General features: G+C 51.3%; 1 protein-coding gene across 7 annotated transcripts in view; it reads left to right on the forward strand.

The window, feature by feature from the left end:
• The window catches only part of rfx2 (regulatory factor X, 2 (influences HLA class II expression)), a 262480-nt gene that overhangs the window by 40529 nt on the left and 196219 nt on the right, over positions 1-25732 (forward strand). For 6 of the 7 annotated variants that reach the window (XM_072482882.1, XM_072482884.1, XM_072482883.1 and 3 more), the window contains exon 2: positions 18865-18989. The exons of the other annotated variant lie outside the window; for it this stretch is intronic. In XM_072482882.1, coding sequence (XP_072338983.1) covers positions 18873-18989 — 117 coding nt within the window. In that variant the 5' untranslated portion in view covers positions 18865-18872. The remainder of the gene's footprint in view (positions 1-18864; positions 18990-25732) is intronic. 7 annotated transcript variants of the gene reach the window in all.

The raw sequence follows: 25732 nt of genomic DNA on the forward strand, positions 1-25732 counted from the left end.
GATATACACTTTAAAATGAAGCAATCAGTCGATCGGGGGCCCTGGTCGTCCTCTGTGATCGTCAAAGCTTCGGTGGTGACTCCGGTGGAGGCTCGGGTGTCTGTGACTCCGGGAGCGGGGCCTCTATCTCTGTGGCAGCTTCGACACCCCTAGACGGCGCTGGTGGAAAAAACGGTTGACCTGGGAAGGGAGCATCTGCAGCGTGCGTCGGTGGGTGTAGACGGGCCCGGCGGAAGGACTGATCCTCCTGTAAGGTGCACCAGTGGGAGGGAGGGTGGGACTGATGGCTGGGGTGTGCATGGGGATCCGGCGGGCGCCAGGTCTCATAGGGAGACCGTATCTTGCCGACCGTCGGGGTACGCCACGTAGACGTACTGGGAGTTAGCGTGGAGAATATGGACCCGCTCGACCAACGGGTCTGACTTGTGCGCCCGCAGGTGTTTTCTGAGCAGGGTGGGTCCGGGAGCTGCCAGCCAGGTCGGGAGCGAGGTCCCAGAGGAGGACTTCCTGGGGAAGACCAGGAGACGTTCGTGAGGTGTTTGATTGGTCGTGGTACAAAGCAGTGACCGGATGGAGTGGAGGGCATCCGGGAGGACTTCCTGCCAGCGGGAGACTGGGAGATTCCTGGACCGTAGGGCCAGTAGGACGGTCTTCAAGACCGTTCCGTTCTCCCTCTCTACCTGTCCGTTACCCCGGGGGTTGGAACTGGTCATCCTGCTCGAGGCGATGCCCTTGCTGAGCAGGAATTGACGCAGTTCGTCGCTGATAAAGGAGGACCCTCTATCACGATGTATGTAAGCGGGGAACCCGAACAGTGTAAAGATGCTATGGAGGGCCTTGATGACGGTGGTTGCGGTCATGTCGGGGCAGGGGATGGCGAATGGGAACCGGGAGTACTCGTCAATCACGTTCAGGAAGTACGTGTTATGGTCGGTGGAAGGGAGGGGGCCTTTGAAGTCCATGCTGAGGCGTTCAAAGGGACGGGAAGCCTTTACCAGGTGCGCTTTCTCTGGCCTGTAGAAGTGCGGTTTGCACTCCGCGCAGATTTGGCAATTCCTGGTGGCTGTCCTGACCTCCTCGATGGAGTAGGGCAGGTTGCAGGTCTCCTGCCGGCCAGGTCGCCCAGCTTCTATTATGGCCTGGGCCTCCTTTTCGACTGAGGAGTGGTGGATTTCGGAAGCATGGAGGGTACGTGAGAAGAAGGCCACTGGTCTGCCCGCTTGGTTGAGGGTGGCCGCCAGAGCTACGTCAAGACGCGTCGCTCTCTACCTGGAAGGGGAAGGACTCGTCGATGGCGTGCACCGCTTGCAATGTCTGCTTTGATGAGGCTGAAGGCCTGGCAGGTTCCTATCGACAGGGGAAAAGCTGTGGATTGGATCAGTGGATGAGCCTTGTCCGCATAGTTGGGGACCCACTGGGCATAGTAAGAGAAAAACCCGAGGCAGCGCTTCAGGGCCTTGGAGCAGTGCGGGAGGGGGAACTCCATAAGGGGGCGCATGCGTTCAGGGTCGGGGCCTATAACTCCATTTCGCACTACGTAGCCGAGGATGGTTCGGCGTTCGGTGCTAAACACTCATTTATCCTTGTTATACTTAAGGTTAAGGATCTTTGCGGTCTGGAGGAATTTTCAGACGTTGGTGTCGTGGTCTTGCTGGTCGTGGCCGCAGATGGTGACATTATCGAGATACGGAAATGTTGCTCGTAAACCGTACCGGTCAACCATTCGGTCCATCTTGCGCTGGAAGACCGAGACCCCGTTAGTGACACTGAAGGGAAGCCTTCAGAAGTGGTAGAGCCGCCCATTTGCCTCGAAGGCAGTGTACTTGCGGTCACTAGTGCGGATGGGGAGCTGGTGGTAGGCGGACTTCAGATCCACCGTGGAGAAGACCTTGTAATGCACGATCCTGTTTACCAGGTCGGATATGCGGGGGAGAGGGTACGCGTCCAGCTGCGTAAACCTGTTTGATGATCTGACTGTAGTCAATGACCATCCTATGCTCCTCCCCGGTCTTTACCACCACTACTTGAGCTCTCCAGGGACTGTTGCTAGCTTCAATGACTCTTTCCCTCAGTAGCCTTTGGAACTCTGACCGAATAAAGATCCGATCCTGGGCACTGTACCGTCTGCTCCTGGTGGCGACGGGCTTGCAATCCGGGGTGAGGTTCGCAAACCGGGAAGGCGGATCATCCTTGAGGGTCACGAGGCTGCAGACAGTGAGAGGGGCTATAGGGCCGCCGAATTTGAAAGTTAGACTTTGGAGATTGCACTGGAAGTCTAACCCTAGGAGTGTGGCCGCGCAGAGGTGGGGAAGGACGTGGAGCCAGTAATTTTTAAACTCCCTTCCCTGGACCGTGAGGTTAGCTACACAAAACCCCTTTATCTCTCCTGAGTGGGAACCAGAGGCCAGGGAGATTTTTTGATTAACGGGGTGGACGGGGAGAGAACAGCGCCTTCCCGTATCCGGGTGTATGAAGCTCTCCGTGCTCCCAGAGTCGATTAAGCAGGCTGTCTCGTGCCCGTTGATTAGTACTGTTGTTGTAGCAGTTGAGAGTGTTCGAGGCCGGGACTGGTCCAGGGTCACCGAGGCTAATTGCGGCAGCAGTTGAGTTCTCTTCGGGCGGTGTGTGGTCAGCCGAGCTGGGGTGCTGGGAGTCCATCCAAGATGGCGGCGCCCATTGATCGCACATGGCTGGGGGTGCACAAAATGGCGCTGCCCATCCGTCGCATGCGGCGTCCGCGGGACATGATGGCGCCCGGGGGTTGCACGTGGCCCTGGAGGAGGACGATGGCGGCACCCGCTGGCCTCACGGGGCCCGTGGAGAGGGTTGTGGTGGAGGTCCGCATTTGCCACGGAGACCGCAGCGACCGCACGGGCCTGGCATACCACCACGAAGTAGCCCTTTTTACCGCATCCGTTGCAGATGGATGCACGGGCTGGACATCGCTGCCGGGGGTGCTTGGCCTGCCCGCAAAAGTGGCAGCGGGGCCCCCCCCGGGGTTGCCAGGCCGCCTTGCAGCACAAGCTTGTGGGGGATGGGAGATGTCTTGGGGGTGGCTGCAGAGGGGTTCCACGCTGCCCAGGGGGCTGCTGCACGGTCGGGGACGTAAGCGCGGGCGTTTCAGAGGCCACATCCAGGGTGCCTAGAGTGTCTTTCTCCAGCAATCGCTGGCGGATTTGGGAGGACAGCATACCTGCAATGAAAGCGTCCCGGATCAAAAGTTCTGTGTGGTCACTCTCCGAAACCTGCGGGCAGCTACAGTTTCTCCCCAACACCAGAAGCGCACGGTAGAATTCTTCCAGCGATTTCCCCAGGGATTTGTTACCTCGTTGCTAGCAGATGTCGGGCGTAGACCTGGTTTACCGGGCAAATATAATGTCCTATCAGCAGCTCCATTGCTGCATCGAAGTCATACGCGTCCTCGATGAGGGTGTAAGTTTCCAGGCTCACCCTTGAGTGCAGGACTTGCAATTTCTGTTCTCCCGTGGGTGTGTTTTCGGCCGTTCTGAGATATCCGTTAAAATACGCCAGCCAGTGCTTGAAGGTTGCCGCTGAGTTTGCCGCGTGGGGGCTGAGTTGCAGACACTCCGGCTTGATTCGGAGCTCCATCCTTTTAAATCTAGCTTACTAAATTGATGCACGATCAATGACCACTAAAGCGAGGTTGTAGTCCAACTGAAAGCTTTAATAAGCTAGATGTTTCCTCCAGCAGCTCAGGTACAGTAAGAAGGCTGCTGGGGTGGCACGGGCTCTTATACCGCGCCTAGCCGGGCGGAGCTACCATACAGCTTGACCAATAGGAAGCATACAATTTCTACCAATGGTGTTCCAGCATTACCAGATACCGTAATACCTCTACACAGACTACCACACGGGACTCCATAAGTGGAACTTAATAAAGCTGGTGGAGGAAGCTAGGGAGGATCTTAAAAGGTGGGATACGTTGCACTTAATGTTGGTGGGGAGGGTCCAAGTTTTGAAAATAAATATTCTGCTGAGGTTCTTGTTTATCTTTCTAGCTCTCCCAATTTTTATACCAAAGGCCTTTTTTTGGAAAGTGGACACGATCATTTCGGACTTTGTATGGGCGGAGAAGGTGCTGAGGACCCTGCTACAGAAGCAGCAGGGGGGGTTGGCGTTGCCGAACTTGCTTTGTTCTATTGGGCGGCAAATGTGGACAAGGTGTGGCGGTGGTGGGATGGAGAAGGGGTAGAGTGGGTTGGCTGGAGGGGCTAAGGAAAGAGGGCAGAGTGGCTGTGGGGGCGTGAGTTCAGGTATCTGCAGGTTAGGGACTTTACGCGAAAGGTCTGGAAGGGGTTCCCTAGATTGCCGGGATACACCCTGCTGGAGCGACTGCTGCTTCCGGATGTGGAAGGGGAGGGAGGAATTGGAGATATATACAAGTGGCTGGGGGAGCAGGGAGGTGAGCGGGTGAAGATCAAGGAGAAATGGGAAGCGGAGTTGGGAGGGGAGATCAATTGGGGTGTATGGAGTGAGGCACTAAGTAGGGTAAATGGGACCTCCTCTTGTGCAAGGATGAGCCTGATACAGTTTAAGGTGGTGCACAGGGTGCATATGACTGGCGAGAATGAGTGGGTTCTTTCAGGGGGTTTTGGATGAGTGTGAGAGGTATGGGCGGGGGCCAGCGAATCATGCGCACATGTTTTGGGGTTGCGAAACACGGGAAGTTTCTGGGCGGGTGTGTTCACGGTCTTAGCCAGGATAGAGGAGGTGGTCCCAAGCCTTTTGGTGGCGATATTTGGAGTTTCGGAGAAGCCGGAGCTCATGGAGAGGAGGAAGACCGATGTCTTGGCCTTCACCTCTCTGATTGCATGGCGGCGAATTTTGCTGGAGTGGAGGTCGGCATCGCCACCGGGGTAGCGGTTTGATTGGGTGACCTGCATGACTTCCTGCAGTTGGAAAAGATAAAGTACAAGTTAAGGGTCTCTTCAGTGGGGTTTGAGGAAAGGTGGGGGATGTTTGTGACCGTGTTTGAGGGGTTGTTCGTCACGGTGGAGGGGTGAAAAAGGGGAAAATCTGTCCTGACTGTATAGTTGATTGTTGGGAAGTATGTTTCTCAGGGTGTTTATTCGCTGCAACCTGTTTTGATACATGTTTATAATAAAATACATTTTTTAAAAAAGTATATTGGAACAAATAATGATCTCACTTTTACAATATCTTAATTGCATCTTTTGCAGAAACACCGCCTGCCTGTATGTTAAACCAGGATTTAAAAAACAAAATATATATATTACTGCAACATATATATACTTTAACCCAGGCTTTTAATAACCTTACTGCAAGAGATACATGTATATATTTTCCCAATGTGGTCTCCTCGATATCGCAGACTGGGTGATCGCTTTGCTGAGCACCTTCGGTCTGTGTGCATTCAGGACCCTGACCTTCCTGTTGCTTGCCAGGACCCTGACCTTCCTGTTGCTCCCATGCCCACGTTTCTACCCTTGGTCTGCTGTAATGTTCCAGTGAAGCTCAACGCAAACTGGAGGATCAACATCTCATCTTCCGGTTAGGCACGCGACAGCCTTCTGGTCTCAACATCGAATTCAACAACTTCAGATGATTAGCTCTACCTCATCTTTACCCCTTTGTTTTCATCCCATTTCATTTTAACTGTCTTTTACCATTTCTTTCTTTCTTGTCTTTCATTGTATATATTACCCCCCTATCTTATCTCCCCTTTCCTTACCTTTTCTTTTTTAAAATAAATTTAGAGTACCCAATTATTTTTTTTCCAATTAAGGGGCAATTTAGCATGGCCAATCCACCAGCGCATATTTTCGCTTGTGGGGGTGAAACCCACGCAGACACTGGGAGAATGTGCAAATTCCACACGGACAGTGACCCAGGGCTGGGATTCGAACCCGGGTCCGCAGTGCCGTAACCCCAGTGCTAACCACTGTGCCACAGTGCTGCCCATTCCTTACCTTTTCTCCCCATTGCTCTCTCTCTCTCTCTCTCTCTCTTTCCCCCCCCCCCCCCCCCCCCCCATCTACATCTGTCACAGTTTACGCTCTGATAGTTTCTCTGATAGATCCCTTGGTTTCTGTGGCTATGACTCATCTTTCATTCTCTCACCCCCACAGTATCAATATTTCCCGAGCTTTCCCTATTTTTTTTAGCTTTGACAAAGGGTCATCTGGACTCGAAACATTAGCTCTTTTCTCTCCCTACAGATACTGCCAGGCATGCTGAGATTTTCCAGCATTTTCTCATTGGTTTTTATATAATATATTATACAATCTATATGAAATTTTGTACATTCATCAGAGTTAACTATCTCTTTTAGCATCATGTGCAAAGCTGCTCGTCTTAAACAGGACTGCTAAGATATTGAAAATCTACTGTGCCAAAGCATTGAACTACATCATCAGCACCGTGTGCAAACTTGTGTTCGTGTAATTGTTTTCCTACTGTTAACTGTGGGGGAATATGGTCTCAAGATTTCATATTCATTAACTACCTTTTGAGAAGCAGCTAATAATCCACTCTAGCCATCAGCTTAAAGAGCTGACTTGTCAGGTTGTCGATGTGTCCCTGCTTGTTTTCTACAAAAATCTTTGTTTTTGCTGGGATTGAAGGTCATTGATACGAGCTGCATATTTGGTATATAAAACCTGGAGACTTGAAACCGAGGAGATTAGTTGGAAGGAGAACTAAAAGTTGATAGAACTAACTTTTTCGCTTGAAATCGGTTGTGCAAAAACTTGTCAAAAAAGTTTTAACATTAGCTGACTTTGTATGTGAGAATGATTTTGTGCCCTAAAGAAGATAAACAAGCTACTGAATCCAACTTCCTGATTTTTCACAAAGGAACTTTGAGTGAAGGCGTTTTTCTTTATTTCTTTAGGAATATTTGTTTTTGACAAAAAAATGCTTTCCAGTGTGAGAATTGATTTTTATTGAGCATTCCTGTCACTGCTTTATAGAATTGCCAAAGTTTGAAATGGGTAGTATCAAACAGGAAGTCTTGCTAAGAGTATACAAGACAATATTGGACAACACTTGGAATGCTGAACAGTTTTGCCCCCCTTATCCAAGAAAAGATATACTGGCATTGGAGGCAATCTCCTAGGTTGATGCCAAGTATGGAGTGATTTTCTTATGAGGAGTGGTTGAGTAGATTGGACCTGTACTTATTGGAGTTTAGAAGAATGAAAGGCAACCTTATTGAGTCATCTAGGATCTGAGGGAGGGGTGGGGGGGGCTTGACTGGGTAGATGCTGAGAGGTTGTTTCCTCTTGTGAGAGAGTTTAGAACCAGAGGGCTCAATCTTAAGTAAGGGGCTGACCATTTAAGACCGAGATGAGGAGGAATTTCTTTTTGTAGAGGGTAGTGAATCTATGAAATTCTGCAGAGAGCTATAGAGGCTGGGTCATTTCAGTATGTTCGAGGCTGGAATAGACAGATTTTTAATCAGGAACGGAATCGAGGGTTATGGGGGTAGGTTTCTGAAAGTGGAGTTGAGGATTATATCAGATCAGTCATGATCTCATTGAATGGCAGAGCAGACTTGGCAGGCTGAATGGCCTACTTCCACTCCTACATCTTATGGTCCTATGGTTTAAGTAGGTAAGTAGGAGTTCATCATTTCATCATTGTGGACAGCACGGTAGCACAGTGGTTAGCACAGTTGCTTCACCGCTCCAGGGTCCCAGGTATGATTCCCGGCTTGGGTCATTGTCTGTGTGGAGTCTGCACATTCTCCCTGTGGCTGCGTGGGTTCCCTCCGGGTGCTCCAGTTTCCTCCCACTGTCCAAAGATGTGCGGGTTAGGTATATTGGCCATGCTAAATTGCCTTTAGTGTCCGGTTAAGTGGGATTACTGGGTTACGGAGATAGGGTATAGGTGACGGCTTGAGTGTAGGGTGCTCTTTCCAAGGGCTGGTGCAGACTCGATGGGCCGAACTGCCTCCTGCACTGTAAATTCTATGATTCCCCATTGAGATTGTTGTATTTGGCATTTTACTGTAGTGTACTGCTATGGTGCATGACGCTGATCACTATTGCAGTGCCTGATTGTGTTCTGTAACTTGTTTCCAGACTTTTCTAATGTGTATATAATGGGGCAGCACGGTAGCACAAGTGATTAGCACTGTGGCTTCACAGCGCCAGGGTCCCAGGTTCGATTCCCCGCTGGGTCACTGTCTGTGCGGAGTTTGCACGTTCTCCCCGTGTCCGCGTGGGTTTCCTCCGGGTGCTCCGGTTTCCTCCCACAGTCCAAAGACGTGCAGGTTAGGTGGATTGGCCATGATAAATTGCCCTTAGTGTCCATAAGGGTTGGGATGGGTTATTGGGTTGCGGGGATAAGGTGGAAGTGAAGGATTAATGTGGGTCGGTGCAGACTCGATGGGCCGAATGGCCTCCTTCTGCACTGTATGTTCTATGTATATGATTGAGGCCAAGGAGAGATCTCCGCAACACCCACCCTGTTAGGCCCCCTAAGAATTGTTTCTGTTTCAATTAAGTTTGGCTTGGGTCACTGTCTGTGTGGAGTCTGCACGTTTTCCGTGTCTGTGTGGGTTTACTCCAGGTGCTCCGGTTTCCTCGCACAAGTCCCGAAAGATTTTTCGCACTGATTCTCCCTCAGTGTACCCGACCATGCGTCGGAGTGTGGCGACTAGGGACTTTTAACAGTAACTTCATTGCAGTGTTAATGTAAGCCTACTTGTGACAATGAAGATTATTATTCTCCTAAAATGCAGGAATTATAGGTTGAGTTTCCTTGATTTTTCAGGCCAGTTATCTCATCCCACAAACTAGTGTAGTGAACCTTTGTTGCAGTCTCTCTAGGGCGAGTATGTCCTTGGGTAAGGCTTACTATTCTGTAATTTTATAAACTTGGTAGTATTAGTTCAACCGTCAACTCTTGTTAGTAATATTGGTACCACTTTTTCTGTGTGGCTTTTTTGTCTTAAGGAAATGTATATTTGTGGTAAATTATGTATTTCTACATTAAGTGCCAGGTGTTGCTTCCCTGATATAATTTCATTCAGTGTAGTTTACAAGCTACCTTAATCAACTTGCCCCTCATGGCTGTGTTTTTTTGCTTCTTTTAGGTTTAAGACCTTAGTTTTGGACTGAACTAAATAATGCTCAAACTCGTGATGAAATTATTGAATATTGTGATCATTCTTCCCTAAAGGCCTGTTTACTATAAGGTTATTAAGCCTTTCTCATTTTGCAATATTAGATCCAAAATAACCTGTTCCTTTGTTGATTCCTTGACATACTAACTTTCCATGAACTCATTCTCCACACTATTACTGCAACTATGGTTTGCTCAGATTTGCTGCTTGACTTTCTTAGCTGAGGCCCTTTTTCCTTTACTGTCTTTATCCCATCCTTTGTTCTCGGGGCCAGACACCACCATCTTATCTTCACTCTGCCGTTTCTTTCCTTTTCCATTTTGCTGATCTCTTCTATAAGTCAATGATTCTGGAATATTTGGTTCCTAACTTTGGCCACTAATTCCGATTAGATCAAAGCATTTTTATCTGTTAATTTATCTGTTTTATTGCAAATGCTGTACATTCAAATACTGTACCTTTAACTTTGACTTTTTTGAAATACTTTTTTTGCTGGCATCACCAATGCCTTTTGCTTTGTTACCTTCCTGATCCACTCTGCTTTTTAAAAGAAGCCAACCACTGCTCTGCTCTCGAGTCTTTTAAAAAAAAATGTTTATTCAAATTTTCCAACCAAATTTTTAACAACCCCCCCCCCCCCCCCACATATCAAAAGAAAGAAACACAAACACAACAGTCAAAATTATACAACGTTTATACATTGGGTTTCCCCATATACAGTAACCCCCCCATATGACATTCAAAGGTTCCCGTAGGGAAGCCCCCCCCTGAAAGAGACCCCCCCCCCCCCCACCCTTGGGATGCTGCTGCTGACCTCCTCCTAATGCTCTGCGAGATAGTCGTGGAACGGTTGCCACCGCCTGAAGAACCACTGCACAGACCCTCGTAAGGCAAACTTTATCCTCTCCAGCTTAATGAACCCTGCCATGTCATTGAACCAGGCTTCCACACTGGGGGGGCTTCGCGTCCTTCCATAATAGCAATGGGCTACCAGGGACGCAAAGGCCAGGATACCGGCCTCTTTCGCCTCCTGCACTCCCGGCTGGTCCGTTACCCCAAATAGTGCCAACCCCCAACTCGGCTTGACCTGGACTTTCATCACCTTGGACATAGTCCTCGCGAAACCCCTCCCAAACCCATCCAGTGCCGGGCACGACCAGAACATGTGGACGTGATTCGCCGGGCTTCCCGAGCACCTCCCACATCTATCCTCCACCCCAAAGAACCTACTCAACCTCGCCCCTGTCATATGTGCTCTTGTGAGTAACCTTAAATTGTATTAGGCTGAGCCTGGCGCAAGAGGAGGAAGGATTAACCCTACTCAGGACATCAGCCAACAGACCCTCATCTATCTCCTCCCCAAGCTCCTCCTCCCACTTGCCCTTTAGCTCCTCTACCGAGGCCTGTTCCTCTTCTTTCAGCTCCTGGTAGATCGCCGAAACCCTGCCTTTTCCAACCCATACACCCGAAATCACCCTGTCCTGAGTCCCCTGTGCCGGGAGCAGCGGGAATTCCCATACCTGCCGCCTCACAAACGCCCTCACTTGCATATACCTGAAAGCATTTCCCGGGGGTAACCCAAACTTCCCCTCCAGCGCCCCTAGGCTTGCAAACGTCCCATCTATAAACAGGTCCCCCATTCTTCTAATCCCTGCCCGATGCCAGCTCCAAAACCCCCCATCCATCCTTCTCGGGACAAATCGATGGTTCTCCCGAATCGGGGACCAAACCGAGGCTCCCACCTCGCCCCTGTGTCGTCTCCACTGCCCCCAGATCTTCAAAGTCGCCGCCACCACCGGACTCGTGGTGTACCTTGTCGGCGAGAGCGGCAGCGGTGCCGTCACCAGCGCCCTCAGGCTCGTGCCCACACAGGACGCCATCTCCAACCTCTTCCACGCCACCCCCTCTCCCTCCATTACCCACTTACGGATCATCGGCACATTGTCAGCCCAATAATAGCCGCACAAATTTGGCAGAGCCAGCACTCCCCTGTCCCTGCTACGCTCCAGAAACACCCTCTTTACTCTTGGGGTCTTATTTGCCCACACGAAACCTATGATGCTCCTACCTACCCGTTTAAAAAAGGCCTTGGGAATCATAATGGGAAGGCACTGGAACACAAAGAGAAACCTCGGGAGGACCATCATTTTAACCGACTGCACCCTGCCCGCTAGCGAGAGTGGCAGCACATCCCATCTTTTGAAATCCTCTTCCATCTGCTCCACCAACCGCGTCAAATTGAGCTTGTGCAGGGCCCCCCAACTCCCAGCCACCTGGATCCCTAAGTACCGAAAGCTCCTATCCGCCCTCTTCAAAGGAAGGTCGTCTATCCCCTTTCCCTGGTCCCCTGGATGCACCACACAGAGCTCATTTTTTCCTACATTGAGCTTATACCCCGAGAAGTCCCCAAACTTCCTTAGGATCCGCATGACCTCCACCATCTCCTCCACTGGATCTGCCACATACAGCAACAGGTCGTCCGCATACAGCGACACCCGATGTTCCTCTCCCCCTCAGACCAGTCCCCTCCATTTCCTGGACCCCCTTAGTGCCATGGCCAGAGGCTCAATTGCCAATGCAAACAACAAGGGGGACAGGGGGCACACCTGCCTCGTCCCTCGGTATAGCCGAAAGTACTCCGACCTCCGCCGATTCGTAGCCACACTCGCCACCGGGGCTCTATATAGCAACCTGACCCAGCTGATGAACCCCTCCCCGAACCCAAACCTCTGCAGCACTTCCCAAAGATACTCCCACTCCACCTGGTCGAAGGCCTTCTCCGCGTCCATAGCTGCCACTACCTCCGCTTCTCCCTCCACCGAGGGCATCATAATCACATTGAGGAGCCTTCGCACATTAGTGTTTAGCTGCCTGCCCTTTACAAACCCCGTCTGATCCTCATGAATCACCTCCGGGACACAGTCCTCAATTCTCGTAGCCAGCACTTTTGCCAGCAACTTAGCATCCACATTGAGGAGCGAGATCGGTCTATACGACCCACATTGTAGTGGTTCCTTGTCCCGCTTCAGGATCAGAGAGATCAGCGCCCCCGGACATTGTCGGGGGCAAGGTCCCCCCCCTCCCTTGCCTTATTGAAAGTCCTCACTAGCAACGGGCCTAGCAGGTCCACATATTTCCTATAAAACTCGACCGGGAACCCATCTGGCCCCGGGGCCTTCCCCGCCTGCATGCTCCCCAATCCTTTAACCAGCTCCTCCAGCCCAATTGGCGCCCCTAAACCAGCCACCTTCTGCTCCTCCACCCTCGGGAACATCAGCTGATCCAAAAATCGCCGCATCCCCTCTTCCCCCGCTGGGGGCTCAGATCTGTACAGATCCCCATAGAAGTCCCTAAATACCTTGTTTATTCTCACCGCACTCCGCACCGTATTCCCCCCATTATCCTTAACTCCACCTATCTCCCTCGCTGCCACCCTCTTACGAAGCTGGTGTGCCAGCATCCGACTCGCTTTCTCCCCAAACTCATACGTCGCCCCCTGTGCTTTCCTCCACTGTGCCTCTGCTTTCCCTGTGGTCAACAGGTCGAACTCCGTCTGGAGGTTCCGCCGCTCTCTGAGTAGTCCCTCCTCGGGGGCCTCTACATATCTCCTGTCCACCCTAAAGATCTCCCCCACCAACCTCTCCCTCTCCCTGCCCTCTCTCTTCTCCCTGTGGGCCCTGATGGAGATTAGCTCTCCCCTGACCACCGCCTTCAGTGCCTCCCAGACTACCCCCACCTGCACCTCTCCGTTGTCATTGGCCTCCAAATATCTTTAAATGCACCCCCGCACACCACCTCATCTGCCAATAATCCCACATCTAGACGCCACAGCGGGCGCTGGTCCCCCTCCTCTCCTAACTCCAGCTCCACCCAGTGCAGGGCGTGGTCTGAGATGGCTATGGCCGAATACTCCGTTCCCTCCACTTTCGGGATTAGCGCCCTACTCAAAATAATTTTTTTTATCCGGGAGTCGGCTCTATGGATGTGGGAAAAGAATGAAAATTCCCTGGCCAGGGGCCTGACAAACCTCCATGGATCCACTCCCCCATCTGGTCCATAAACCCCCTAAGCACCTTGGCCGCAGCCGGCCTCTTATCTGTCCTGGGCCTAGAGCGATCCAGTGCTGGGTCCAGCACCGTGTTGAAATCCCCCCCACCCCCCCCCCCCCCCCCCGTTATCAAGCTTCCTACCACCAGGTCTGGAATCTGACCCAGCATGTGTTTCATAAATCCGGCATCATCCCAGTTCGGGGCGTATACGTTTACCAGTACCACCCGCAGCCCCTGCAACCTACCGCTCACCACCACATATCGACCTTCATTATCCACTCCAATATTCATTGCCTCAAACGACACCCGCTTCCCCACCAGTATTACAACACCTCTGTTCTGCGCATCCAGCCCTGAGTGGAATACCTGTCCTACCCATCCCTTTCTCAGCCTAACCTGATCTGCCACCTTCAAATGTGTCTCCTGGAGCATAACCATGTCTGCCTTCAGTCCCTTTAAGTGCGCGAACACCCGGGCCCTCTTGACCGGCCCGTTCAGGCCCCTCACATTCCAAGTTATCAGCCGGATTGGGGGGCTGCCCCCCCCCCCCCCCCCCCCCCGGGTCGACTAGCCATCTCCATTTCTAGGCCAGCCACGTGTCCGCACCCTCCCGTCCTCCAGATGGCGGACCCCTTTTGTTCCCCCATAACACTCCCGTAAGTCAGCTGACTCCTGCTGACCCCGGCCTCTCCCGCCATTCCATCGACCCCCCCCAGTGTGAGAATCGCCCCTTCCCCTCCCTGGCAGCCAGTGTGCGCTCCTCTCCAGCACCGCACATCCCTCCCCCCGGCCTCCACCCCCGTCCTGCCCTAGTAAGGGAAAAAGCCCGCGCTTTCCTGAGCCGGCCCCGCCTCCTCTGGAGCAACTCCTTTTGCGGCCTTGCCCCAATTCCCCATCCCCGGGCCTTCACTCCCCCTCTTCCTTCGTGGGGGTCTGCCCCTCCAACACCAATGCCCACACTCTCCCCATCAAATCCCTTCACCCATCCTCATCCAGCACCCAAACCAAAGGAACATGAAGAAATGAAATGAAATGAAAATCGCTTATTGTCACAAGTAGGCTTCAAATGAAGTTACTGTGAAAAGCCCCGAGTCGCCACATTCCGGCACCTGTTCGGGGAGGCTGTTACGGGAACATTCCCTAAAAGTAATAAACACCATATACACATTAAACATCCCCCCACAACAACCCTCAATTTGAGTCCAACTTTTCAGTCCGTATAAAGCTCCATGCCTCATCAGGCGTTTCGAAATAGTGGTGCCGATCCTGGAATGTGACCCACAATCGCGCTGGCTGCAGCATACCGAACTTCATCCCTTTTCGATGGAGCACCGCCTTAGCCCAATTGTAACCAGCTCTCTTCTTGGCCACCTCTGCACCCCAGTCCTTGTAGATTTGGATCTCCGTGTTCTCCCACCTGCTGCTCCGCTCTTTCTTGGCCCATCTCAGGATGCACTCTCTGTCCATAAAGCGGTGAAACCTCACCACTACAGCCCTTGGCGGCTCGTTGGCCTTGGGTCTCCTTGCTAGGACCCGGTGAGCCCATCTAGCACCAGAGGCCTCGGGAAGGCTCCCGCGCCCATCAGCGAATTGAGCATCGTGCTCACATATGCCCCAGCATCGGGACCCTCCACTCCTTCGGGGAGACCCAGAATCCGAAGATTCTGCCTCCTCGACCTATTCTCCAGGTCCTCAAATCTTTCCGCCCACCTCTTGTGCAGCGCCTCGTGCGCCTCCACCTTCACCGCCAGGCCCAAGATCTCGTCCTCGTCCTCCGATGCTTTTTGCCACACCTCCCGGATCGCCGCCCCTTGGGCCTTCAGGGTCTCCACCAGCTTCTCAATCGCCGCCTTCACTGGCGCCAGCATTTCGGTTTTCAGCTCCTCAAAGCAGCGTTTAAGAAACCCCTGCTGCTCCTGCGACCACTGCGCCCATGCTGCTTGGTCTCCACCCGCCACCATCTTGTTTTTTCTCCCTCTCTCTTTTTGCTGCTCCAAGATCACTTTTTTCACCGCTCCACTCCTGGTCCAATCCATATAATATCAGGGGGACCTTGCTGTCACCTTCCCACACTGGAAGCCGTCGAACAATTTCCGTTGGGGCCCCTCTAGAGGGCCCAAAAGTCCGTTCCCGGCGGGGGCTGCCGAACGTGCGACCTACCTAGGCATAGCCGCAACCGGAAGTCCTGCTCTCGAGTCTTGACATTTGCCAGTGACCCCACGCTGCCCTGCCACCCACACCAGTCATTTCAGTTTGCATTTAGCCTTCCGATCTATTTATCCCTATGACAATTGATGTATGGCTTGGGTAACAACCCAGAGGTTATTACTTTTTTGAGGGTCTGCTTTTTAATTTGGACCCTTGTTCCTCAATCGTTCTCATTTCTACTTGTTCTGCTGATTCACACATGAACCAGGATAACGGGATCCTCGTCCTCCCAGTGCAAGTTCTTCAGCCAAGAGGAGATGTATTCAACCCTGGCATTGGACAGGCAGTATGATGTTCTGAAATCTCAGTCCTGGCAGAACAGTATCTGTCCCCCTGACCTAGATTGTCTCCAATCCCTCCACATTCTGTTTTTCATAGCATCCTGCACCATGATGCTGTGGTTCAGTCTTATCCACATAGGTAGCAATGACCTTGTACCTATTGGTCAGAATTTAGGGCTCGGGCAGCTCCTTCACTATATTCTGAATCCCCATACTTGCCTGACTTGTAGTTATGCCCTTCTGACCGTGACCGTTGACCAACTTGAGCTCCACTTAACCCAAGGTGTGTGACTAACTTCTGGAACAAATTATCCAGAGAACTCCTCCTTTTCGATGCCCCACAATGTCTGCAGCTCGGACTTTAGCTCCAGAACTCTGAGCCAAACCTCCTTGAGCCACAGCCACTGATGGTATGGTTGTTTGGAATCTCAATAAACCGAAACAGCAACACCTTCCCTGTCTACCTTTTCTCCTGTGCACCGAATTCCTGATAACACTAATGAGGCACTCTTTCATGACCACTCTGCATTGCATTCCTGAAGTGCTCCACCACCGGGGGCTTTCTTGTCTAATATGTAGACTCATTAGACTAATTGATAGAGATTGATTGCAATGATTAGTCATCCACTCCATTATTCTATGATGTTTTTCAAAATTTTTCATGGGATGTGGATCTGCTGGCAAGGGCAAAGTTTGTTGCCCAACCCCAATTACTCTTGAAAGTGGTGGTGAGCCACTTTATTGAACTGCTGCAATCCATGTGGTGTAGGTTCACTCAGTGCTGTTAGGGACGGTGTTCCTGGATTGTGACCCAGAAGGAACGTGCTATATTTCCAAGTCAGCATGGTGTGTAGTTTGAAGGGAAACTTGCAACTGGTGGTATTCCCATGTGCCTGCCACCCTTTTCTTCTGGCAGGTAGATATTGTGTGCTTTAAAGGTGCTGTTGAAGGAACCTTGATGAGTTGCTGCATTGATGGTACACACTGCTACCACTTTGTCAGTGGTGGAGCGAGTAAATGTTTGAGGTAGTGATTGGGGTGCTGATCAAACAAGCTGCTCTGGATGGTGCTGAGATTTGAGTGTTGGAGTTGCACTCATCCAGGCAAGTGGAGAGTATTCCATCACACTCCTGACAAGTGCCTTGTGGATGGATAGACTTTGGGGCATCAGGAGGCAAATTACTCACTGCGGAATTTCTAGCCTCCGAGCTGCTCTTGTAGTCCCTGTATTTATATGGCTAGTCAAGTTCAGTTTCTGGTCAATGGTGACCCCAGAATGTTGGTCATGCCATTGAATATCATGCAGAGATGGTTAGATTCTGGTTGGAGATGATCATTGCTGGTTTTTCGGCACAAAGATTACTTGCCACTTAACATTCGGGCTTGAGTTGATCAGATCTTACTGCATATGGACACAGGTTACTTAAATAACTGAGGAGTCATGAATGGTACTGAACATTGTGCAATCATCTGCAAACATGCCCACTTCTCGTGTTATGATGGAGGGGAAGTCATTGATGAAGCAGCTTGGGTGTAGGACTGAGGTCACCATCCTTTTAAAATAAATTTAGAGTACCCAATTCATTTTTCCCCCAATTAAGGGCAAGTTAGCGTGGCCAATTCAACTACTCTGCACATCTTTTTGGGTTGTGGCGGTGAGACCCACGCAGACACGTGGAGAATGTACAAACTCCAATGGACAGTGACCTGGGACCGGGATGAACCCCGGTCCTCGGTGCCGTCAGGCAGCAGTGCTAACCACTGTGCTGCGCACTGAGGTCACCATCCTGTGGAATCCCTGCAGCGATGGCCTGGGACTGAGATAATTGACCCATTGCCATCTTCCTTTGTGCTAGATATGATTCCAATCAGTAGCTTCCCTGATTCCCTTTGACCCTTGTTTGGCTGTGCCTCCTTGATGCCACTCCTGGTTGAATGCTGTCCTAATGTGAAGGGCACTCACTCTCATTACCCTTGAGTTCAGCTCTTTTTTTTGTCCAGGTTTGGACCAAGGCTGAATCAGGTCAGGCGTTGTGGCCCTGGTGGACCCCAAGCTGAACATCAATGAGCAGGCTATTGCAGAGCAAGTACAAAGAACAAAGAAAAATTACAGCACAGGAACAGGCCCTTCGGCCCTCTAAGCCTGCGCCGATCCAGATCCTCTATCTAAAACTGTTGCCTATTTTCTAAGGATCTGTATCCTTCTGCTCCCTGCCCATTCATGTATCTGTCTAGATACATCTTAAATGATGCTATCATGCCCGCCTTTACCACCTCCGCCGGCAATGCGTTCCAGGCACCCACCACCCTCTGCGTAAAGAACTTTCCACACACATCTCCCTTAAACTTTTCCCCTCTCACCTTGAACTCGTGATCCCTAGTAATTGAGTCCCCCACTCTGGGGGAAAAAGCTTCTTGCTATCCACCCTGTCTCTCCCTCTCATGATTTTGTAGACCTCAATCAGGTCCCCCCTCAACCTCCGTCTTTCTTATGAAAATAATCCTAATCTACTCAACCTCTCTTCATAGCTAGCACCCTCCATACCAGGCAACATCCTGGTGAACCTCCTCTGCACCTTCTCCAAAGCATCCACATCCTTTTGGTAATGTGGCGACCAGAACTGTACGCAGTATTCCAAATGTGGCCGAACCAAAGTCTTTTACAACTGTAACATGACCTGCCGACTCTTGTACTCAATACCCCTTCCGATGAAGGAATGCATGCCGTATGCCTTCTTGACCACTCTATCGATAGAAAATAGTTCTGTTTCAGATCCTGTGGTAATTTTTGGAGTGAGTGCAGTGGAGTCCTTTTCTTCCCTGACCAATATGTATCCCTCAACTAATGGAACAAAAGCGATTTCCTGATTGTTCCCCTCATTTCTGTTTGTGGCAAATTGCCATTCGTTTTTATACTAAAGTAACATTACAACAGTGACTGCACATGGTGTCCTAAAGTTGAGAATGAAACTGTAGCAATGAAGTTGTTTTATTTTCAGGCTTTGTAATCGACTTTGGCTGTCTTCTGAATTAGAAATCTATGTTGAAATCACGATAAAAGCTACAATCTGTTTTGAATATTTTGTTTGACAGAATTAGCCTCTGGCCTGCAACTGACCACAGATCTTGGCAGTTCTGTGCCACTGCTGCATGGATGGTCTGTTACAACATCTGCAACATTTTTCAGACTAACGACTTGTCTGTCTTTTCATAGAAACTAGCATGCAGAGTTCAGAGGGTTCATCCGACTCGGCATCGACAGTGACCCTGCGAACATCGGCGGCCGGTCCACCTTCTGTGCAGGCTGCTGTGGTACAGCAAGTGGCAGCACCACAACAGGTGTGTATCCCCACCGCTGCCATCCTGACATCACTGAGACCCTGCATGGCCACTATTGTTTCTGGAAATGGGAATGTCGGACTACAGATCTGTCCAATTCCAAAAACACTTTACACAGCCTCTTGCTTAGCAATCCTTAATTATCTATTTAATTATCCTTCGATTCTTTCCCTACTATCTAGCTTCCAGTGCGTGTTTTTTCCCCGAAAAATATTTTATTGAAGGCATTTTAAATATATACATAATCACAACAATACAAAAACCAACCGCAGCAACACTTAACCCCCGGAGCTACCTCTGTCCCCAAAATCTTTGGCAATACATCCGAAAATCCCTTTTAAAAGTCCCTCAACCTTGGACACGCCCAAAACTCTGTACATGAACCCTGCGCCCCCCCCCCCCCCCCCCAAAAAAAAACAAAAACACCTCCCACACCTATCCTCCACCCCCAAAAAGAACCGACTCATCCTGGACACCGTCTTATCAACTCTATGCACCACCTTAAATTGGGTAAGATGTAGCCCAGCAGACGACAAGGACGCATTCACCCTCCGCAGAGCTTCCCTCCACACTCCGGCCGCCAACAAACCTATGATGGTCGCCATTCGGTTCCCACAGTGACATGCCTTCCAATCCAAAATGATGTCCACACTGGTTCCAAACCTTCAGTGCTGATAATACTACTACCCCCCCCCCTCCCCTGCCCCCCCAACCTAGCCTATGGAGCCTTCCCCACCCATATAAAAAGCATACAAAGTGGCAAGAATTAGTGAGAAGCCAGAGGGTTGGGAAGCCTAAAAAAGCGAGCAGAAGACTACTAAAAAAGCAATAAGGGGGGAGAAGATGAAATATGAGTGCGTGCTAGCTAGTGATATACAAGAAGATAAGACAAGTTTTTTCCCAATATATAAAAGGTAAGAGAGAGGCAAAAATAGACTTTGGACCACTTGGAATCGTGGCTGGAGAAGTAATAATAGGAAACAAAGAAATGGCAGATGACTTTGCATCAGTCTTCACAGTGGAAGACAGCATGGCAGCACAGTGATTAGCACGGTTGCTTCACAGCGCCAGGGCCCCAGGTTCGATTCCTGGCTTGGGTTACTGCTGCGGAATCTGCACGTTCTCCCCGTGTCTGCATGGGTTTCCTCCGGGTGTTCCGGTTTCCTCCCACAGTCCAAAGATGTGCAGGTTAGGTGGGTTGGCCGTGCTAAATAGCCCTTGGTGTCCAAAAAGGTTGGTAGGGGTTACGGGTCTAGGGTGGAGGTGAAGGGCTTAAGTGGGGTGCTCTTGGAGTGCAGACACGATGGGCCGAATGGCCTCCTTCTGCACTGTAAATTCTATGTCCTAAGACACCAATGGGATGCCAGAGCTCCAGGAGAATCGGGGCAGAGGTAAGTGCAGTGGCCATCACTAAGGAGAAGGTTCTGGGGAAACTGAAAGGTCTGAAGGTGGAACCTGGACCTGATGGACTTACACCCCAGTGTTCTAAAAGAGATAGCTGAGGAGATTGTGGAGGCATTGGTGGTGATCTTTCAGGAATCACTGGAGGCAGGAAGGGTCCCAGAGGACTGGAAAGTGGCTACTGTAACATCACTGTTTAAGAAGGGAGGGAGGCAGAAGACTGAAAAATATAGGCCGGTTAGCCTGACTTCCGTCATTGGAAAGATTTTAGAGTCTGTTATTAAAGATGAGATTGCGGAGTACTTGGAGGTGCATGATAAAATAGGACTGAGTCAGCACGGCTTTGTCAAAGGGAGGTCATGTCTAACAAATCTATTTGAGTTCGTTGAGGAGGTAACAAGGAAGTTAGACAAAGGAGAACCAGTGGACGTGATTTATTTAGATTTCCAGAAGACCTTTGACAAGGTGCTGCATAGGAGACTGTTAAATAAGTTAAGAGACCACGGTGTTAAGCGTAAGATCCTGGCATGGATAGACGATTCGCTGACTGGCAGAAGGCAGAGAGTGGGGATAAAAGGGGTCTTTTTCAGGATGGCAGCCGGTGACTAGTGGTGTGCCTCCGGGGTCTGTGCTGGGACCACAACCTTTCACAATATACATTAATGATCTGGAGGAAGGAACTGAAGGCACTGTTGCTAAGTTTGCAGATGATACAAAGATCTGTAGAGGGACAGGTCGTATTGAGGAAGCAAAGAGGCTGCAGAAGCATTTGGACAGGCCAGGAGAGTGGGCAATGAAGTGGCAGATGAAATACAATGTGGAAAAGTGTGAGGTTATGCAATTTGGAAGGAGGAATTTAGGCATAGACTATTTTCCAAATGGGGAATTGCTTAGGAAATCAGAAGCACAAAGGGACTTGGGAGTCCTTGTTCACGATTCTCTTAAGGTTGACATGCAGGTTCAGTTGGCAGTTAGGAAGCCAAATGCAATGTTAGCATTCATGTCAAGGGGGCTAGAATACAAGACCAGGGATGTACTTCTGAGGCTGGATAAGGCTCTGGTTAGACCCCATTTGGAGTACTGTGAGCAGTTTTGGGCCCCGTATCTAAGGAAGGATGTGCTGGCCTTGGAAAGGTTCACAAGAATGAAAACCTGGAAGGAACAACTTGTCAAATGAAGATTGGTTGAGGACTCTGGGTCTGCACTCGTTGGAGTTTCGAAGGGTGAGAGGGGATCTTATTTAAACTTACAGAATACTGGAAGGCCTGGATAGAGTGGACATGGAGAGGATGTTTCCACTTATAGGAAAAACTAGACCCAGAGGACACAATCTCAGACTAAAGGGACGATCCTTTAAAACAGAGATGAGAAGGAATTTCTTCAGCCAGAGGGTGGTGAATCTGTGGAACTCTTTGCAGCAGAAGTGATTTGGGTGGCCAAATCACGAAATACTTTAAGACACAGATAGAGGGACTTCCGGTGGCGGCCATGCACGGGTAGGTCGCGTTTTCGGCAGCTCCCGCCGCTAACGGGCCCTTTTTAAGGAGCTTTGACGGACCCTTTTTGACACAAATCGGCAGGCAAACGGAGCTAGAAGGCTCCCCACAGCAGTTTGTGGAGGGGACCAGGAGCAGGACAGCCAAACAAACGACCAGTGAGAAGTGGCAGAAATGGGCGCGGGAACAGAAAATGGCGGCCGGCTTGGATCAGGCAGCATGGGCCCAGTGGTCGCGGGAACAGCAGGAGTTCCTTAGAAGCTGCTTTGCTGACCTGAAAACTGAGATGCTGGCCCCAATGAAGGCCTCAATGGAGAAAATGGTTGAGACCCAGAAAATGCAGGAGAAGGCTATCAAGGAGATTGAGAAAAAGATCTCGGATAATGAAGACGAGATACTGGGCCTGGCCGTCAGGGTGGAGGCGCACGGCGCCCTACGTAAGAGGTGGCAGGAGAGGCTGGAAGACCTTGAAAACAGGTCCAGGAGGCCAAACCTGCGCATTCTGGGCCTACCTGAGGGTGCGGAGGGGTTGGACGCGAGCGCATTCGTGACCACGTTACTGGGGACCCTGATGTGGTCAGGAACATTCCCTCGACCTCTGGAACTGGATGGGGCGCACAGAGTCCTTGCAAGGAAGCCCAAAACGACTGAACCGCCGAGGGCCATGGTGGTACGGTTCCACCGCTTCTTGGATAAGGAACGAGTCCTGTGATAGGCTAAAAAGGAGCGGAGCAGCAGGTGGGAGAATAGCGTAATTTGCATCTACCAGGACCTGGGAGCAGAACCGGCCACGAGGCGCGCTGGATTCAACCGGGCTAAGGCGGCCCTCCACAGCAAAGGGGTGAAGTTCGGGCTGTTGCATCCGGCGAGGCTGTGGGTCACGTATCAAGATCACCACCATTACTTTGATACACCGGATGAGGCGTGGAATTTTATCAAGCAAGAAAAGTTGGACTCGACCTAAAGGACAGCCACACTGGGACGTTACTCTGGTGGGGATGTTAATTGCCGATAAGCCGGAGGGAGCGACATTATGTTGTTCCCTCTTATATTTGTTTGTTCCTTGTTTCTTCGGCCATGTTTTCGGCTTTTGTAGAGCTCGGCCGCAGAGGGAGGAGAGGGGCCCTACACGTAGGGCCGCTCCTCTGGCAGCTGGAGCCGTTTCTTTTGAGGGGCCGTGTTTGCCCCCGGGGTTTGTTGTTTGTTTCGTTGGGGGAGGGGGCGGAAAATGTTCTTTGGGGACCGTTGAAGCAGATAAGTTGGGCTTTCCACAGGGAGGGAGGGGCCCGAAAAATGAGGCATCTGAATAATCGGAGACCGAGAGGGAGCGGCCGGAGTCAGCATGGGTCAGCTGACTCACGGAAACGTCATGGGGGGAGAGCCAGTGTCAAGCAGGTGCTTGACTTGGGGGTTTGGAATCACGGCGCTGCTGGGCGGGAATGGGATGCTGCTTTGCTGACGGAAAAGGAGCCAACATGGGGCAACAGAGGGAGAGTCGGCCGGGGGTGGGGTGCCTCCAATGGGAGGGCTCGAGTAAGCGGCGGACACGGGCTCGTGGCTGGCCAAGAAAGGGAGATGGATAATCAGCAGGGGGGGGGAGAGGGGTTAGCGCCCCCCCCCCCCCCCCCCCCCCCCCCCCCATCCAGGCTGATCACGTGGAATGTGCAGGGTCTGAATGGGCTGGTCAAAAGGGCTTGCGTGTTCTAGTACCTAAAGGGGTTAACGGCAGACGTAGCCATGCTACAGGAGACGCACCTAAAACTTGCGGACCAAACAAGATTGAGAAAAGGGTGGGTGGTCCAGGTGTTCCATTCGGGGCTGGATTCAAAGACCGGGGGAGTAGCAATCCTGGTCAGCAAATGGGTGGCTTTTGAGGCAGGGAATATTGTGGCTGACGAGGGGGGCAGATACATAATGGTTAGCGGGAAGCTGCAGGTGACTCGGGTGGTGCTAGTGAATGTTTACGCCCCGAACTGGGACAATGTGGAATTAATGAGATGCACGCTGGGTAAAATTCCGGGCTTCGACTCCCACAATCTGATTATAGGGGGTGATTTCAACACAGTTATAGACCCTGTATTGGACCGGTCAAACCCCAGGTCAGGGAAGCGACCAGCGGCGGCTAAAGAACTGAGGGGATTCATGGAACAGATGGGGGGGGTGATTTGCCTGACCGAGGGCGAAGGAGTTCTCTTTCTTTTCCCATGTCCACAAAGTTTACTCCCATATAGATTTCTTTGTGATGAGCTGGGCGTTAATGCCTAGGGTGGAGGGGACAGAATACTTGGCCATTGTAGTCTCCGATCATGCTCCACACTGGGTGGATTTGCGTCTTGGGGAGGAGAGAGGTCAGCCCCCACTATGGAGGCTAGATGTGGGGCTGCTAGCAGACGACGAGGTTTGTGGGCGGATAAGGAGGAACATTAAAAATTACCTGGAAACTAATGATACGGGGGAGGTAGCGTCGTCCATGGTGTGGGAGGCCCTGAAGGCAGTTATCAGAGGGGAGTTGATCTCTATCAGGTCATATAGCGAGAAGAAAGAAAGAGCGGAGGGAGAAAGGCTAGTCGGGGAGATACTCAGAGTAGACAGGAGCTACGCGGAGACCCCCGGACGGGGCTACTGAAAGAGCGCCGGAGGCTGCAGGCGGAATTCGACCTGCTGACCATTGGGAAGGCGGTAGCACAGCTGATGAAGGCCAAAGGGGCTGTCTACGAATATGGGGAGAAAGCGAGGAGAATGCTGGCGCACCAACGTCGCAAGAGGGAGGCGGCCAGGGAAATTGGAGAAGTGCGGGACAAGGAGGGCAACACGGTCATAGACCCAGAGGGTGTGAACAAAATCCTTAGGGCTTTCTAGGTAAATTGTATGAGTCAGAGCCCCCGCCGGGAGGGAAGGGGATGAAGCAATTCATGGACCAACTGAGGTTTCCAAAGGTGGAAGAGGATCTGGTGGAGGGACTGGGGGCCCCGATAGAGCTGGAGATGGTAAAGAGTCTAGGGAACATACAGTCGGGCAAGGTCCTGGGGTCGGACGGCTACCCTGTAGAATTCTACAAGCAATTTTCGGAACTGCTGTGCCCATTCCTACTAAGGACCTTTATTGAGGCCAAAGAGAGAGGGACCCTCCCCCCAACAATGTCACAGGCTTCGATTTCACTCATCCTCAAACGAGAGAAAGATCTGCTACAGTGTGGATCTTATAGATCGATATCGCTCCTGAACGTAGACGCCAAACTGCTGGCCAAGATCTTGGCTGCTAGAATTGAGGACTGTGTCCCTGGGATGATAGGGGAATATCAGACAGGCTTCGTCAAGGGCAGGCAATTGAACTCCAATGTACGGAGGCTCCTAAACATCATCATGCCATGCCCTCAGAGGGAGGGGAGGCAGAATTGGTGGCGGCAATGGATGCAGAGAAAGCCTTTGACCGGGTGGAATGGGAGTACCTGTGGGAAGCGCGAAGAAGGTTCGGATTCGGTGAGGGGTTCATAGGTTGGGTCCAGCTACTCTACCAGGCCCCCGTGGCAAGTGTGTGCATGAACAGGGTGAGGTCGGAATACTTTAGGCTCCACCGGGGGACGAGGCAGGGGTGCCCCCTCTCCCCGTTGTTATTTGCCCTTGCGATAGAGCCGCTGGCTATAGCGCTGCGGACTTCAAAGAACTGGCGGGGGTTGGTTCTGGGTGGGGAGGAGCATCGGGTCTCGCGTTATGCGGATGATCTGCTCCTGTACATCTCGGACCCATTAGAGGGGATGGGGGAGGTCATGCAGATCCTGAGGGACTTCGGCAATTTCTCGGGGTACAAACTAAACGACAAGAAAAGCGAGATGTTCGTGATCCAAGC

This window comes from Scyliorhinus torazame, chromosome 18, assembly GCF_047496885.1.
Source record: "Scyliorhinus torazame isolate Kashiwa2021f chromosome 18, sScyTor2.1, whole genome shotgun sequence".
Lineage (NCBI taxonomy): Eukaryota > Metazoa > Chordata > Chondrichthyes > Carcharhiniformes > Scyliorhinidae > Scyliorhinus > Scyliorhinus torazame.